The following is a 15,055-nucleotide window of genomic DNA, read 5'->3' as shown; positions in this document are numbered from 1 at the left end:
CATAGCTCCGCGTGGGCGGGCAGATCAAGTGGGTAACATTTCTGCCCCTCCATGATCCATCCCACTTTCTTCAACTGCCCCTCTTCAACGTCCGAGGAAACAAATGCGACCGCCAAAACATTAAACAGGATATCTGTCCTAACAAACTCACACTCGCCGACGACAAGAACCTCGAGATTTCCGCCAGACAAAAGCAAGCAGATTCGCCCACCATGACAGAACCAGCAACCGAATTCCCACCACCAAAAATCCTCACCCTCTCCCCTGCCCACAAGCCCATCCTCATCACTCAAGGTGCCGAAGGCCGTCTCTACAAAACGCCCTCCCCCTTCCAACCAGACCAGTTCTGCGCCCTCAAGTACCGCCCACCAAAACCCTACCGCCACCCCATTCTCGACGCCCGCCTCACCAAAGCCCGCATCTCCTCCGAAGCCAAAGTCCTCGACCGCTGCTACCGTGAGGGCGTCCCAGTACCAGCTGTTCTCGCCAAAGATGCCGCTGCCGGCTGGATGATGATTGAGTGGATCGAGGGAGAGCCGGTCAGAGTAGGAATCAACAAATGGCTAGGGGAGCGGCCAGAGGACGATGCCGTTGTGGATCACAGCCAGGAAGACGAGACGCCCCTGACCGATCTTATGAAGAGGATTGGAGTCGCCGTCGGGGCGCTTCACAGGACGGGCGTGGTACACGGAGATCTGACGACGAGCAACATGATGCTGAGACCATGGGCAGACGACAGACTACCAAACGGGCACGGGGACAAGGCTGAGAAGGCAAAGGCTGTAGCGGGCGATGTGGTGGTGATTGACTTTGGGCTCGCAATGCAGAGTCAGTCGGACGAGGACCGGGCGGTAGATCTTTACGTGTTGGAAAGAGCGTTCGCGAGTACACATCCCAGGGCGGAGAGGTTATTTCACCACATCTTGGACTCGTATAGGGAAGCCTTCAAGAAGGCGCCGGGGGTGCTTCACAAGCTCGAAGATGTCAGGATGCGCGGGAGGAAGAGGAGTATGCTTGGATAATACAAGGACCACAACGAAAAAACAGAAACAAAAACAGCGTTGCTCGCTACATGCATCTTGGTCGTAACATACATACACTCCGCTTGATATCATGTCTGATCCAGTACCCAAAAAAGAGCAGATAACCACCCATATGTAAACCCCAGAATATCTCTAGATTACTTCCGGTCTCAACCTTCTGTCAGCTCAGCACCGGCAAAGTACCCCTTATTCTCAATCACCCCCCGGTCCCGCACCACGGCTGTGTACTTGGCAACCCATTGCGGTGCTAAATCTCCCTTCAGTCCACCGGCTCCCGTCTCTGGATCAGCGAGTATACCAGCTCCACCGAGCCCCTGGCCGAGCAGCTCCCTCAGTGTTCCCTTGGGAAGAATGTCGATGCAGTCGCTATGCGCCAGCAGCTCGATACCTTCCTCCTTGGCCAACTTCGTGAGTGGTGGTGGTACATTGCAGCAGTTCTTGATATTAATCTGGTTGACCGACGGCCGGACTTGTACCCTCTGGAGGAAGCGAGCGAGCTTCTCGCTGCCAAACTCGGCCAGGCCGATGCTCTTGGCCAGTCCAGCTCTGTGCAAGTTCTCAATCGCCGCCCAAGTTGCGAGCTCCTCCTCGTCGTTGCCCTGAACCGCGTTGTGTCTGTCGGCTTTCCATTCGCAGTCGCCCTCAAAGGACATGCCGGGGAAGGATACAATCAGCAGGTCGATAGCTGGCGCATCCAGCTCCTTCAGCACCAAGTCCAGCGCCTCATTTGCAAACTGCGCCCGCCTTTCGACAGAGGCAGACGGCAAGAAAAAGAGCTTGACCGTGATGCTGTATTGCGACGGCTCTTCCTGCAGGCCCGCCTCTGACCAATCGATGCGGGGTACATACAGGGCGCCATCCTCTTCGGCAGTCCAGACCGATACTGGAGGGCGTCCACCCGTCTCTGTGTTTACGTGCAGCGCATTGCCATTGCTCTTCGCTGCGCCATTTTCGACTCCGCCGTTAGCATGTAGCTTCCCGTCCTGGGCTTCGTCGTCGGCCGCGGCGGTAGCGTAATCCTCCTGTGCGGCCAGGAAGTTGCTTCGGAGCGAATTGGTGAGTTCAAGGTTGGATCGATATGCGCCCGGCTTGCGGATGATGGAGGGGCCGCCCGAGACGATGTTCCTAGATAGATGCCAAATCACGCAATTAGCAGCCACTCTCATGCGACACAGTCACAGCGCCAGCGCGGCAAGGGAAGGGAAGGGGGAGGGATGGGATGGGGAGAAATGGGGAGGTCGAGTGTTACCCGGTAGAGAGTATCAGCTTTGCCATGGTTCGCTTTCCCCCAAGTCGTTTCTTTCTTCCGGTCAGGAATAACCAAATTGATAGTCCGGTGTCCACCAGGAGCAAGTAGAGCAGTTTTAGAAATCGCATAGAGAGAAGAGCAAAGGTGGGAGATTTCGAGGATGGCACAGCGCGAGCGCAGCAGGCGTTCTCTCTTGGTGGGGTTCCAATGAATTATTAATGATTCATGTCAGAACAACAGGAGCCCCGCCAGCTTGCTTCGTCAATATGTGTGTTGGGGATGTGAGAATGTACGCTGGGGAGTAACAAACGATTGAATATTCATGAGGCGTGATTATATAGGAAAGTGTACCCTGAAGGACTGGGAGAGGTCTAGTATATGTACCTCTCTCGAAGAGCCGGATTGATGTACACAAAGCGGAAATCGAACCAGGTTCAACAGGGAGTAGTAATGATGGGAGCAGACTGTTCAATATTGACCTTGTGATTCGAGAGCGTGGGATGAAAGCCCCTCCCACCTCATCAACGGACTCTGTGGGAGGGACCTAGAACCTCCCACATGCCATACCCAGGCCGCCCCTTCAGGAACTCTACCCACGCTTTCAAAGCCCAGACAAGGAGCGATGAATAAGGAAATTGTTTCCACTGAGACTCTGCTGCTCCTAGGTTGTCTGACCCACTGTAAGCCGAAGCTGCACAGTGCACCCGAGGAGCACTGGCTGGGTGAAGAGATATCTTATTCAGTGAGCCGAGACTTGGAGTTCTAATGAGTTGTTGAAAGGGTTTCACAGACCATGAAGGCGAAGGACGGTGACGACGGAACAACCACACCTTGACGGAAAGTCGGGTATACTACCCCACCACGCCCACCATCGATCCCACTTGTGAGGCGTTCGAGATGTCCAGTGGGCGATCTGCCCAAGCTCCTCTGTCCAGGGATTGCCCCGCCAAATTGGGGTCCAAGCGCTGCAAGTTTGTTCCTCAGGCACTCATCAGCGATTGGGGAGGCGCCAAATTTCCCCAGGCCGAGCGTCCAGTCGTGGCCGACCTTCCAGATGGTTGGAGCAAGGAGACTTTGTTCATGGAAGCATGCCAATCGACTTTCCCCAAGACCACCCTGACAACACCCACTCCTCTCTCAGACCTACACAACTTCCTGCCAGTCGGTGAAGCCTGAATAGCTTCATCATGGCCATCAAGTAGGCAGTTTATCCTGCAGTGCTGCCATCCAGGCTCTTTGCGCTAATTACCGTGTTTGCAGCTATCTCATCCTCCTTTCGCGCCAGGGCAAAGTGGTCAGTTCTCATTGTCTCCAACATCACGGTCGCTTCAACGAACATCTATCCTAACCTCAGCTGTAGCGCCTGGCCAAGTGGTTCACCACCTTGTCCCCAAAGGACAAAGCCAAGATTGTCAAGGACGTCTCACAGCTTGTTCTTGCCAGACGAACCCGGATGTGCAACTTTCTGGAGTACAAGGGTGTGTCATGCCTACTTTAGAGAATGCCAGTGGTGATATCTTTTTCGGCAGCATACTGACCGCATGATCAACAGATACCAAAATTGTCTATCGCCGATATGCCTCCCTCTTCTTCATCGCCGGCTGCTCCTCCGAAGACAACGAACTGATCACGCTCGAAATCATCCACCGATATGTTGAGCAGATGGACAAGTACTACGGCAATGTGTGCGAGTTAGATATTATCTTCTCTTTCACCAAAGCCTATTACATCCTTGACGAGCTATTGCTGGCGGGAGAACTGCAGGAAAGCAGCAAGAAGAATGTGTTGCGATGCATCTCCCAGCAGGATGCCCTTGAGGACATGGAGGTTGGTTTCTTTCCCCCACCACTCGTTGACTGCTTGGCAGAGATGCCTCCCCTTCCTTTTCCTCATCACGGCATTCCACGCGAGTCCCTTATTGCGGCCAAGTCTGGTGATCTTACTGACACGTCAACCCTATCCCCTCAGGTCGAGGATGAGGTCACCAAGATCATGTAGAGGATCGGCATCATCACTTGCACCTCTTTCTCTCCACGGATTCACCCACCCTTCCCACTTTGGGCAGCAGGTCCCTCCCTCAAACTGTGCACCGGCGACACAAAGATCATACATGACTTGACTGAGTGCGCTGGCTTACACATGCGACACAGACTTCGGAAGAGCTCGAGAAGGCTCTCAAAGAGGCAGGAATCCTGTGAAACAGGCGGCGGATGCGGCATGATACCCCCTAGATGACGACGAAGGAAAGACGAACAAACCAATAAACCGAAGGCGACGAAGACGGTTACCACAATAAATACAGCACGGACACGGAAATGATGATGGCTATAGGCAGGAACAGACCGGCTGCAAAGAAGCAGACCATGGCAGGCCGTGGCAGGCGGCAACAGCGGGAAGGCATTGGGCTAGGCTACATTTACCCATGAGGAGGGAGCAAACTCCATCCTTAGATATTAGATATGGGCATTGTGTAGATAACTTGGCTGTCTGTCGGTGCTGGTCCGCAAAGAAGGACTGCATGCAACGCACAGGTCATCCTCGGGAATGCATTTTGAGGAGACCAGCAAGCACCCGGCACACGTCAGTTCGACTTACTAATAACTACAACATTGGAACGCTACCAAGGCGCTCCACCAACCCTACCTGAATCTGCCACCCGCATTGCGACCATGTGTTTGAAGGGTTTGTTGGGAGATGCTGAGATGTGATTGCGAGTCCTATACCTGATGCTATTCACAGATTCAGCCCGTGGTTACAAGAGAGTTTCCCATTCGTTCATGGTTGACAGCATCATGACGGAAGTGCCGGGTTCGGAAAAGGGGGAAGGGGTGGTGGAGGACCTGGGACTGCCGATCATTTACCCCCGTGCCCGCCCGAAACCGGGATTACCGCTACCTGGGCCAGGTCAGGCCAAGCCAACGTGGGCAGAGCCAGCGGCCAGATGATGCAGCACCTCGAACACCGACCCAGACCGCCAGCTGAAAGACACTCGACTAAAACAGCAACCAGCTTCTTTTCCTGCTTTCCACTTCCCCTCTTTCTGGGTTTCAACTGTGCAAAAGGCGTTTCTCAAACGTGCCTTTGATCACGAATCAGCCAGCATCTGGCGCCGAGCCATATCGCATCATCGTATCGCATCATCCCCGGCAACTCACTAACACCACACCACCCCCGCCGAAACTTGGCTCTTTGTTCTTTATCAGTGACCACACACAACACAGGCAGTCTTCTGCGACATTCCCAGGATTGCGCACCACTTCCTCCCGAAGCCATCTCTCAGTTTCTCGGCCTTTTCATCAGTTTTTTGAAGCATCACGTCAACAACAGGACAGCTGCTCAGCATCCCAGATCCGTCAACATTACCCACAATTCACACCACTCCGCCTGGTTGGTCACGCGCTGCGCCCATCTGGCAACCTTCCGCATCTCCATCTTACGACACCTTCCCGTCTTGATGCCCCCGCAAGATAGGGCTATCTTTTCCAGAGCACATCTCCCCAAGATATCACACTTTGCAAAGTCTGCTTCCCAGCGCTATCAGCTTCCAAAATGAAGGTATGCGTGCTGTGGACACTTGACATCATAGTTGCCGTTTATGCCAGGGCAGCGAGCTGACAAGCCGCGACAGTACCTATCTCTCCCAGCGTTCGACAAAGTGACGAGCGCCCTCAACTTTGATACACCCGATTGTCACATACAAGGCAGCTGTGATCTTTACACAACCAAGGCCGCCGGTTCGGACAAGAAGCTCTACAAGAATATCTCCCAATCCCTCGAGTCACAACATGCCGCCCTTCTCAAGTTCGACGCAAGCCTTTCCCCACCTCGGCGCAGTTCAATGGCAGCGAGTCTTAACCTGGAGCGCTCCTCGCCCTTTGGCTCCCTAAACGAGGTGTCGAACCGGCGCACCTTCGCCTACCTTATCGCGACCCTCAACGCATCGCACACTGATTATGACTTCTCCAAGGTTCTCCGCCCGGGCGATTTCAAGCGCGAGAATGTCTTGCGCTCCGTCATGACCCACATTGACAACACACTCCGCAGCGTGCGACCAAACACCAACTTCCTCGACCCAATGGCCGCTTACGACTCCCCGTCCTCCAAGGTGTCCGAGTTTGACACGGGCGTCTCGCCATCCCCACCTTGGGGCCCTGAGATGTGGTCGTTGATCGACCAGGAGATGGATCTGAAGGAGTGCAGCATCTTCTCATACCAACCCGCCAATGATCCCTTTGAGGACGATGAGGGTGCCATCTGGGCCTTCCACTACTTCTTCTTCAACAAGGCCTTGAAGAGAGTCTGCTACATCCACGTTAGAGGTGTGCCTGTCATGAGCCAGAGCCCCAGTGTCAGACCGCATGCCCTCCTGTCGCGGGGAAGCACCCAGTCGTGGGCCGACAATCAGGATGATGACACTGTTGGCGCGAACAAGCGAGCCATCTTCTGGCTAGGCGATAGAGTCGCCGAGCGGATCGAAATCAGTGACGATGACATGGATGACGGTTTAATATGGAACCGCGATGCCGACGGCGACGTCTCATACCACTATGACGACGACGACGACTACGATTACGATGAAGACCTCGACCTGGCTGCCGACGACAGCCACTTCGGGCGGGGTGTGAGCGAGGACATCGCTTCGAGGATGGAGATTGACGTCTAAAGAGTTTGGCGTTTTCCAAGCTTTTTTTTTTACGTAACCGCCCCATCGCCGCCGACGGTTGTATTTTGTCATTATTTACGCAATCCTGTGCTTTTCGGGATTATTTTTTTCAGCATCGTCAAAGGGGTGCACTACGACCTCGGCTTTAATTTCCATTCAACATTGTTGGGTGCGCATGATACCCGAACGAGGTATACTAACTGAGATGCCTCTACGCGTCATGACCTCTTGTGCTTTCCTTCTTCGTGTTCTTTTTCGTTTCTTGTTTTGTTTTATGGGCTTTAATTCGGCGTGCTTGTTGGGTTTTGTATCGCAGGTTCGATGGATGGCAGGTGGACAATACACACACACACAACATGCATTTGGGCCGGGTAGGAGGTGTTCTGTTACGCATAAGGGTGGATAAGGTATCCAAGGGGCGCTTTTGGTTCTCAGGTCAGTGAGAGAGGCGCTGTGAATCGGAGTTCTTGGGTGGGCGGGCATGTTTGGTTTGCGAGGGTACTTGAGTAAATGTTCTTCTAGCGTGTACAGTCAGTCATATTTGATGACAAGAATTCAATTTCAAGTATCATGACTTGGCCTCTGTTTTGCTATTGACCGTTTTTGAACCGGTCAACGCTCCCATCGTTTGTTAGTGTCGGACGCGCCGATACAATACGTGGACGGTTCTCCACAGTGCGGGGATCTCCACAGTGTAGATAGAGGTCAGCCAAGGCGCTTACTATGACGACACTCCTTCGGCGCCGTTCCCCTAATAATATGCACAGTGTGTACCTAACCTAGCATCCCTCACTTGTGAGGGTCTCGTCAAGTGCTCTTGCCATTTATCTCCGTTTTGAGGGGAAGCGCAACTTGCCATTTCTTCAATTTGGACCCGCCCTGTCAACATCGACAGGTGCTGACTTGTCATCAGGCCAGGCCCGGCGGGGTAAAGCGATCCCAAGTACCTCTGACGGTATCTAACTTATCTTACCTAACCTGCCATTTTGTCTCCTTCTGGCTTTCTAGACTGGGGATTTGTTATATATCATCCTTCAACTTATACCGCCGCGCACCGGCTTTTGGGTCCTCAAGAAAACCAAAATAGAAAGAGAGAAAAAAATGGCAGCACCACCCCCCTCCCTCCTGCCACCTCCCATCATCTCACCACCGGGGGCGGCACCGTCCATCATCCCGGCCCAGCTTGGGTTTCTGGCAATTTACAACCCGAGCTTGTCTTCGCGGTCTGGCGACGGCGGCGATGATGAGAACAGCGTCAATGACCAGATTGTGTATTATGCCTCGCTGAACGAGCAGCATGCCTCGTCGCAGGGTGGGAGTTTGAAAAAGAGGAGGAGACGGCATCAGTCTTCGACTGGTGGGATGGAGCAGCAGGTGTCAAGGGAGATTAGGAATGAGAGGTTGAGGCAGGTTGGGTTGGCGCAGGGGATGGTGGAGTTTAGTAGGGGTTTTGCGGGGGGAAAGGCAGTGGAGGGGATTGAGACGGAGAGGAGGAGGGTGGTGGTGTATGAGTTGGAGCCGGGGTGGTGGATTTTGGCTGTGAGTTTTTTACTATTTTTTTCTTTTGCCTGGCATGGGGAGGTGAATTGTGTTACTGACAAGATGAGCGGGATAGTCGATTGATCTTACGCAGCTGCCTTCTGCTAGTACTGGGGAGGCAGGGGCGGAAAGGAAGATGGAGTATAGCTCCAGGGAAGTGAAGCCTACGTCGCTGTTGTTGCAGAATTTACTGAGGGCACATTCGGTGTTTTTGCTGCATCATGCTAGCTCGCTTTCGGCCTTGTTTGTCAAGACGCAGAGGCAAAAGTTTGTGGCGGTGTTGGGGCGGTACTGGGATCTGTTTCTCAGTACCTGGAATGTGATGCTCCACGGAAATCCGGCGTGCGCCGTGTTTGGGGGTATCAAGATTGCTGCCTGTGGAGAGCTGGGGATCGGAGTTGGGGAGGAAGAAAGGGGCAGCGGGGAGAGGGAAGTATTGGAAGGGTTGGTCGAAAGAACAGAAGGGCTGGTTGACTTGGTCGTCGGAAGATATGGAAAGGCTCCTTCTGAAGATGAGCAAGATAATGAGGAAGATGAAAAGTGGCTTGGGAACGGAATTGAACCTGGAGCGGAAGATGGAGCGGTTTTTCTCGGGACTGGAGCGCTGTCCAGAAATTCCTTGAGGGCCCTGACATTCTGGATGGAAGATATGTATATGTTTGGGGAGAATGCATATGGAGTGAACGACAGCCCTACTGCGACTCGATCACAGGCTGCGAGAAGGAGAAGAGCTGCTGGAAGGAAGGCTGCCGCTGCTGCTAAGGAGGGCAAACAACAACAACAACAGGCTGCATCTTTTGGAAGTAGTGGTGAATCTTCAAAGGGTGCCGATGAAGCAGGAAAGGGCGGTATGGATACACTTTTTGGGTACATGAAGATGGGATACGGGACATCTTGGTCTCTGACTGGGAAAAGGATCACGGAAATCACTCCAGCTGCGGAACAAGAAGTCCCAGCCGCTGAGGCCAGCGAACAGCAGATTCCCACTTCGGAAGAGGCTCCCAAATCACGACAGCCTTCTCTTAGCACCGGCCGCTATCTCATTGGGCTTATGGGTGATATCGAGGAACCAACGAGTAAGGAGGACGATCCAGACGCCCAAGACCCAGCAGATGCAGCCGACCCCAACTCGAGAACTCTCTTGCGCACCCTCACCGTCGAGCTTGAGAAAGAGGGCGAGGATAAGCCAGAGTCAAAGATGACCAAGGACCTGGGCAGCCAAAACACTGAGCTAGCTGAGGAAGGCGTTTCTGATAAGGAAAGCCAGCCCGCGGATACCTCCAACACTGAATTCGACAGCCAAGATCGTAACAAGACCAAGAAGCTACGGGTGGTGGTATATGCCAACCGACCCTTCATCTACATATTCTTATTCCAGCTCCGAACCGACTCGTTGGCCTGGGACGGCATGTACAGATCGCTACACACCCAACTTGCCCCCTTGCACAAGCCATTGCTGTCCTCCACAGCATACCGACCCGAGCGACCAGACGTCGGTGGTGTTGCGGCGACAGCCCAGATTTATGACTTGGTCTGGGACCCCAAGCTGCTCACGATCCATTCCACCATCCCCAACATTCCCGAGCCAGTATCGGTAACGGCGCATGGCGTTACGAAACCAGGTGCTTGGACCCGTGTGGAGTCCCTCAACACCCACAACCAGATTCTCAACGTGTACAGCAACACGCGAGACGATCTGTCAGAGTTCGAACGGACGTGCAAGACCAGCCGGGGGTGGTGGATAGTCTGGACCAGGATCTTGGAATGGAGCAGCAAGAGCACCGACGGCAGTATGACACCTACTATCATTACCGCGACAAGCACCACCGGCACGGCGACGATCACAGGGTGGGTGGATGGCCATGGCTCCTCTGATGGCGGTGGTAGTGAGGAGGGTGGACAGAGAGGGGAGGTTGGTGTGACAAAGGAGATTATACTCATCCGGCGGGCTAGTGATCATGGCGGGGGAGGGTTGAGGGGGGTGAGTACGTCTTATATTGCCAGTGGGAGTGCCGGTGGAGGGGAAGGAGGGGGAGGAGGGTGGGCGGATGGGGCGACCAAGTTGGCTCAGGGGATTGGGGTTGATACGAGGAGGTATATTGAGGCGTTGTTGAGCTTGAATCGGTGAGGTTTGAATGGACTGGGTGGGGTATATATACGTGAGGATGACAGTACATATTTTTTGTTGATTGGGTGGGCGATTTTCGTAGCCTTGGGGCATTGGTCGGTCACGACTGTTTAATTATTATTACATTTGAGTTTTTGTCAGAAACATTGACCTCTTGTGCCCGGGAAATTGTCTCCTAGGTTCGGTAGCACAAATAACCAACCCTCAAGAACGAGACAGTGTTACACTCACTGCATGGTAGAATTTGCCAGTCTCGATGCGACAGACGCCATTGCGCAGAAGCTATCCCTCATTGATATGTAGATGGGTTGACACTGGGGTTTCCATGTCACGGAAAGCGTCCAGTTAAAAAGAGGTTAGTATAATTCCTCGACTCGTAAGGTCGTTGATTGGTTGGAAAAGAAGACGAAAGATAAAAGTTGGTATATACAAGAAGAAGCAAGTCTATATAGGTATCCTTCTAATAAAAAAACCAAACCCAAAAGTGATTTTCCCCAACGCGACCAGGTCTTGTTCTGCTGTGTTACGCGCCGGTCCGGTTTAGAATCGGAGGCAGCAAGCTTGAAAGTATCACAACTGATTCATTCTTTCCGACACTCATAAGCCTAGAGTGGGAAAATGATACAAGCCCGCCGAAGTCTCCAATCCTTTTGCTCCTTTTTTCCCTTCTAAAAAAAATGCCCAAAATGGCTGAGGCGAATAATGATCTGTTGATTTTTGTTTTTTCGGTTGCAAGAAAAAAAGGGCAAATAGTCGTTACGGCATCACATGATCTCCAAGTGTCCAACTTGTCATCTTTGTTGTATATATACCAGCACCTCCACCAGCCGGCCGGATAGGTTGTGCAAGACACGAGACTGGAGCGGGTCTCTTAGTTGTTGAACCACCACTCGACTGGCCTTCTGCCGGCCTCCAACGAGCCAAACAGCTCCAAGAACATCTTCTCGGAGCAGTCGATGGCCTCCCGCTCGCAGCCCATGCACTTGTCGCGGACACGGGCCTGGACGGTCTTGCTGCCGACCTTGACGGTGATAGTCTTGTCGCAGTAGGGGTTGCCGTTGGACTGACTCCCCATCATCAAGTAAGAGAGTGCAACAATGTTGTCAGTGTGGTCGAGCCCGCTGTCATCGAAGCCGCAGGCACCAAGTCCGAGATCGTAGTAGGTGAGATCGCCGTTGTGAACTTCGCCGCTGGGTTTGGAGCTGGAGCCGGATTCGCTGCCACCTTTGGCAGCGGGAGGGCTGTTGTTCGCCGGGGGGGGAGCAGGGGCTTGAACAGGAGGAGGGGCCTGGACAGGAGGAGGAGCCTGAACAGGAGCAGGTGGGGGAGGGGGAGAAGGAGTAGGAGTTGGCTCCATGACAACAGGTGGAGGAGGGGGAGGGGGTGGTGCCACTGATGTGACGGGGGCCACTGATGACTTGGACTTTAGGCTCTCGAAGAACTGGCCAGGACGGGGCTCAGGAAGGTCCGACACCTTGACTTCGGCAGCAGCAGGCTTGGTGGGTAGGATGACCTCGGTGGTGCTCTCGTCGATGAGAACCGTCACAGTTTCGTGGACAGTCTCGGTCACCCACTCGGTCACGATGGCACGCTTGTCATGATGGGCCTTTCTGCGGTGGAGGTGGCCGTGGCCGCCATGGTGAGGCTGGGCGAGGGCAACAGATGCCAATAGACTGGCGAGAACGGTGGTGGACTTCATGATGATAAATGAGTGGTTGAAACGTGTGGTTGCTGAATGTCTTGTTGATCTGTCTCCGGGATCCCGCTTCGCTTATGGGCAAGGAATGTGAATGCCGCTGTGAATCGAGTACCACAGATGATGAAAGAAGGTTGAGTGAACGTCAGCTAGGACGTTGGTCGACGGTATCTTGTGGTGGTGGTTATTGATGAATGAAGGTGAGCTCACTGAGCCTGGTCAAGAAGGGAATGAATGTGTGGTTGTCGGTGGGTCGAAACAGACAGCGAACGATGAGATGAAGGAGAGAAGATGTGAGGAAGGGAAGATGCCGGGGGTTTATGAACCATCCCAGTGTTTTGGGCGGCCAAGAGAGGGAAACGAGTGAGGGCACCAGCAAGGACCAGGGCCAGGGGGGTTGCGGACCTTGACTGTGGTGGAACACGCTGGACCTGGGGAGCTGGGGAGCTGAGAGGCGCAGGCCTGGTGGAAGTTTTTCTCTCGCCAAATTCGATGCATGCTGGGCAGCATCGCGCTTCGTCTCTCTGCTAACACGAAAGCCTGGGACGGTACCGAAATTGGAGACGCGGCCGTTAAGCCGCCCCCTTGCAATAAGTGGTTGGCACCGCGTTGCTTGTTAGTGGCCGCTGCGGTGCCGGGTGTACCGAGCTAACAGGGCTTTGGCGGGTACATCGTCGCGGGGGGTCAGAAAATGTTAGCACAGCCCTGCCGTCCGAATTTTGACAGAAAATGGCGCCAGTGTGTTGTTCCTTGCAGGATGCTGCAAGGCACCGGGACAAGTCCCGGGAGCCCTGACTTTTCCAGGGAAGCGAACCAACTGCCATCCAATGCGGAAACCACCGCAGCCAATCACAGACGCCGCCGAGAAGGAAGGCCACGTCGATCTACCCCACCCCCTCCAGCTTGAGCCAAAGAGTCGCCATCTACGTCCCACTCATATTCATCATCGACTAACAGACAACCTCCAGTTCGAGGGAGACTGACTGCAGACTGCAGAAGAATTTTTTTTCTGCTCTCTTTCCCCTCTTTCTTGCATCACAACACTGCGGTGGCGACCCCATCCGATGGGCCGCTGATTCTCCCGTCTCACTCTCTTACTCTCACTATGCACACTTCGCCCAACTTCGGCGAGACCAAGTCGCGAATCTCGATTTCAAAGTATCAGGACAGGAGAGAAACTGTTCTTCCGAAAGTTGGGTGTGGCTCGGTACGGCACGGCTGAGTGCAAACCTCCGTGGGGAAACATAATCCATTCGGGACATGCTTTTTACCAGCCTGACTTGGAATTAGAAACACGCCGTTGAGAACCTTGGTTCTTGCTCCGGGCCTCGTCTACGGTCAACATCAGCAATAACTATGGCAAGTACCGATAGTCCCGTCTCTTTTCTTAGTAAATTTGAGTCGAGGCCGAGACGCTCTGAAGCCGCGGGGCGTTCCAAATCCAGTGCATACGTGTTTGTCTCTCAAGGGCGGCGGCTACTCGACAGCACACAGTATGGCAACCAATCATCTAAAAGTTTTCATTCTTATTTCGCTGTGATGGTATACAGAAACAAGCCCTCTCTGGTGAAAACGGGCCGGTCTTCATCCTCGAGCTCAGTCACTCGAAAGGCTCTCCTGGCAGACTTGAGGAACTGCATATCAGCCCGCCGTCTCTTCTTAAAACAGAAAAACACGATGGCCGAAGGGTTCAACGTCAGCAGATCTTTCAGCGTCTGCAGAAGCAAGGGAAAGGCCGGCTCAAAGTAGACGCAGTCGGCCGCGAGGATGGTATCTGGCTTAAAGTCGATAATTTCCTGTGAGAGAGGTTCGCCCCTGAGTTGTCCCCATTCGCCGTCAGAACAAACTCCCATACAACAACGCAGCCAACCGCCAGCTACCCAACAAATGTCACGCAATAAAACCGGGGAGTCACACAGCAAGAACTTACCAGTTGAGGATGCGGCCTCTGACCCGGTCGTCCAGCTCGTTCAGAGCAATGTTGTGTTGCATGAGAGGCTCCATGTCTATCATGTCGGTAATGTAGAGGGGCTGGTCTATCCTGCAGCCCTTTGCAATCGTGAGTCCGACAATACCGCCGCCAGCACCGAGCTCGAGACTGGAAAAGTTGGAGATGTCTGTCAGTTCATAACCGTCCCAAAGCTGGGAAACTTCCCGGCATCAAAAAGATCTTCATGCAGCGTCTGAGGGCACAAACACTCTGGAGGTCTGCAGCATATCCCGATGATAGTGCAGCATATGTTTGGCGAGCACCATCCCCGCAGGCCAAAGCTGTCCTCCACAACCCGAAGATAGATCCTCATGAAGCTTCAATGGCTCATCCAAGAGGCCTGAGAAGTCCAAGGCCGTGGTGGCTGCGGCCTTGTAGACGGGCAGAGGAGCCAAATCCTCTCCAAAGTCCAGCGGTGAGATTTCAGGCGACGATGACCTTGATCGGCCGTTCATGCTGGGCGAATTGGTGCGGAAAAGGCCGAATATCAAAATGATGTTTTTTGTGTATTTTGCTGGTGATGTGAATTATGGCGGGGTTGGAGAAGGGGTCTCAGCGCCGTTTTTTCGGCATTTTTTTATGGTTGGGGTTGGGTTGCAACCGCCGCCCACTTTGCGTGAGCAACGTCCCCTGGCACGCTACATCCACGAAGCTTGGCGGCTGATCTCTCCTTATCTGATATCAAGATGATAATCTGGCTTGCCTGCCCGGCCATGGACCCCATTCTCAACCTCATCTCATCTTTAA

The 15,055-nt window shown here is 53.6% G+C and overlaps 8 protein-coding genes across 8 annotated transcripts; 5 read left to right on the top strand and 3 right to left on the bottom strand.

Moving 5' to 3' along the window:
• Positions 1–212: 212 nt before the first annotated feature.
• Positions 213–1,022, top strand: BUD32 (serine/threonine-protein kinase bud32; the record flags this gene model as incomplete). Its single annotated transcript, XM_062886920.1, has 1 exon — positions 213–1,022. One exon carries the CDS (start codon positions 213–215, stop codon positions 1,020–1,022), a length of 810 nt encoding a protein of 269 aa, XP_062746679.1.
• QC762_200350 (uncharacterized protein) lies at positions 745–3,169 on the bottom strand. The gene is made up of 2 exons (XM_062886919.1): positions 2,293–3,169; positions 745–2,168 (listed from the first exon to the last, which is right to left on the bottom strand). The coding sequence occupies exons 1-2, from the start codon at positions 2,418–2,420 to the stop codon at positions 1,193–1,195; spliced, it is 1,104 nt and encodes a 367-aa protein (XP_062746678.1). The 5' UTR covers positions 2,421–3,169; the 3' UTR covers positions 745–1,192.
• Positions 2,901–4,290, top strand: VAS2 (AP-1 adaptor complex sigma subunit Aps1; the record flags this gene model as incomplete). The annotated part of the gene is made up of 5 exons (XM_062886918.1): positions 2,901–3,490; positions 3,553–3,586; positions 3,653–3,770; positions 3,845–4,119; positions 4,261–4,290. Exons 1-5 carry the CDS (start codon positions 3,480–3,482, stop codon positions 4,288–4,290), a joined length of 468 nt encoding a protein of 155 aa, XP_062746677.1. The 5' UTR covers positions 2,901–3,479.
• Positions 4,291–4,961: 671 nt separating this feature from the next.
• On the top strand, positions 4,962–5,237 carry QC762_0030780 (uncharacterized protein; the record flags this gene model as incomplete). Its single annotated transcript, XM_062883230.1, has 2 exons — positions 4,962–4,974; positions 5,032–5,237. 2 exons carry the CDS (start codon positions 4,962–4,964, stop codon positions 5,235–5,237), a joined length of 219 nt encoding a protein of 72 aa, XP_062746676.1.
• Positions 5,238–5,841: 604 nt separating this feature from the next.
• On the top strand, positions 5,842–7,578 carry MAF1 (RNA polymerase III-inhibiting protein maf1; the record flags this gene model as incomplete). The annotated part of the gene is made up of 2 exons (XM_062886917.1): positions 5,842–5,847; positions 5,918–7,578. 2 exons carry the CDS (start codon positions 5,842–5,844, stop codon positions 6,953–6,955), a joined length of 1,044 nt encoding a protein of 347 aa, XP_062746675.1. The 3' UTR covers positions 6,956–7,578.
• Positions 7,579–7,715: 137 nt separating this feature from the next.
• QC762_200320 (uncharacterized protein) lies at positions 7,716–10,622 on the top strand (the record flags this gene model as incomplete). The annotated part of the gene is made up of 2 exons (XM_062886916.1): positions 7,716–8,494; positions 8,571–10,622. The coding sequence occupies exons 1-2, from the start codon at positions 8,057–8,059 to the stop codon at positions 10,620–10,622; spliced, it is 2,490 nt and encodes an 829-aa protein (XP_062746674.1). The 5' UTR covers positions 7,716–8,056.
• An 871-nt stretch (positions 10,623–11,493) lies between these two features.
• Positions 11,494–12,321, bottom strand: QC762_200310 (uncharacterized protein; the record flags this gene model as incomplete). The annotated part of the gene is made up of 1 exon (XM_062886915.1): positions 11,494–12,321. One exon carries the CDS (start codon positions 12,319–12,321, stop codon positions 11,494–11,496), a length of 828 nt encoding a protein of 275 aa, XP_062746673.1.
• A 1,523-nt stretch (positions 12,322–13,844) lies between these two features.
• Positions 13,845–14,894, bottom strand: EFM6 (Protein-lysine N-methyltransferase efm6; the record flags this gene model as incomplete). The annotated part of the gene is made up of 3 exons (XM_062886914.1): positions 14,516–14,894; positions 14,249–14,416; positions 13,845–14,133 (listed from the first exon to the last, which is right to left on the bottom strand). Exons 1-3 carry the CDS (start codon positions 14,761–14,763, stop codon positions 13,845–13,847), a joined length of 705 nt encoding a protein of 234 aa, XP_062746672.1. The 5' UTR covers positions 14,764–14,894.
• Between the last annotated feature and the right edge of the window lie 161 nt (positions 14,895–15,055).

This window comes from Podospora pseudocomata (genome assembly GCF_035222375.1).
Source record: "Podospora pseudocomata strain CBS 415.72m chromosome 2 map unlocalized CBS415.72m_2, whole genome shotgun sequence".
Lineage (NCBI taxonomy): Eukaryota > Fungi > Ascomycota > Sordariomycetes > Sordariales > Podosporaceae > Podospora > Podospora pseudocomata.
This window is presented reverse-complemented; position numbering and strand designations above follow the sequence as displayed.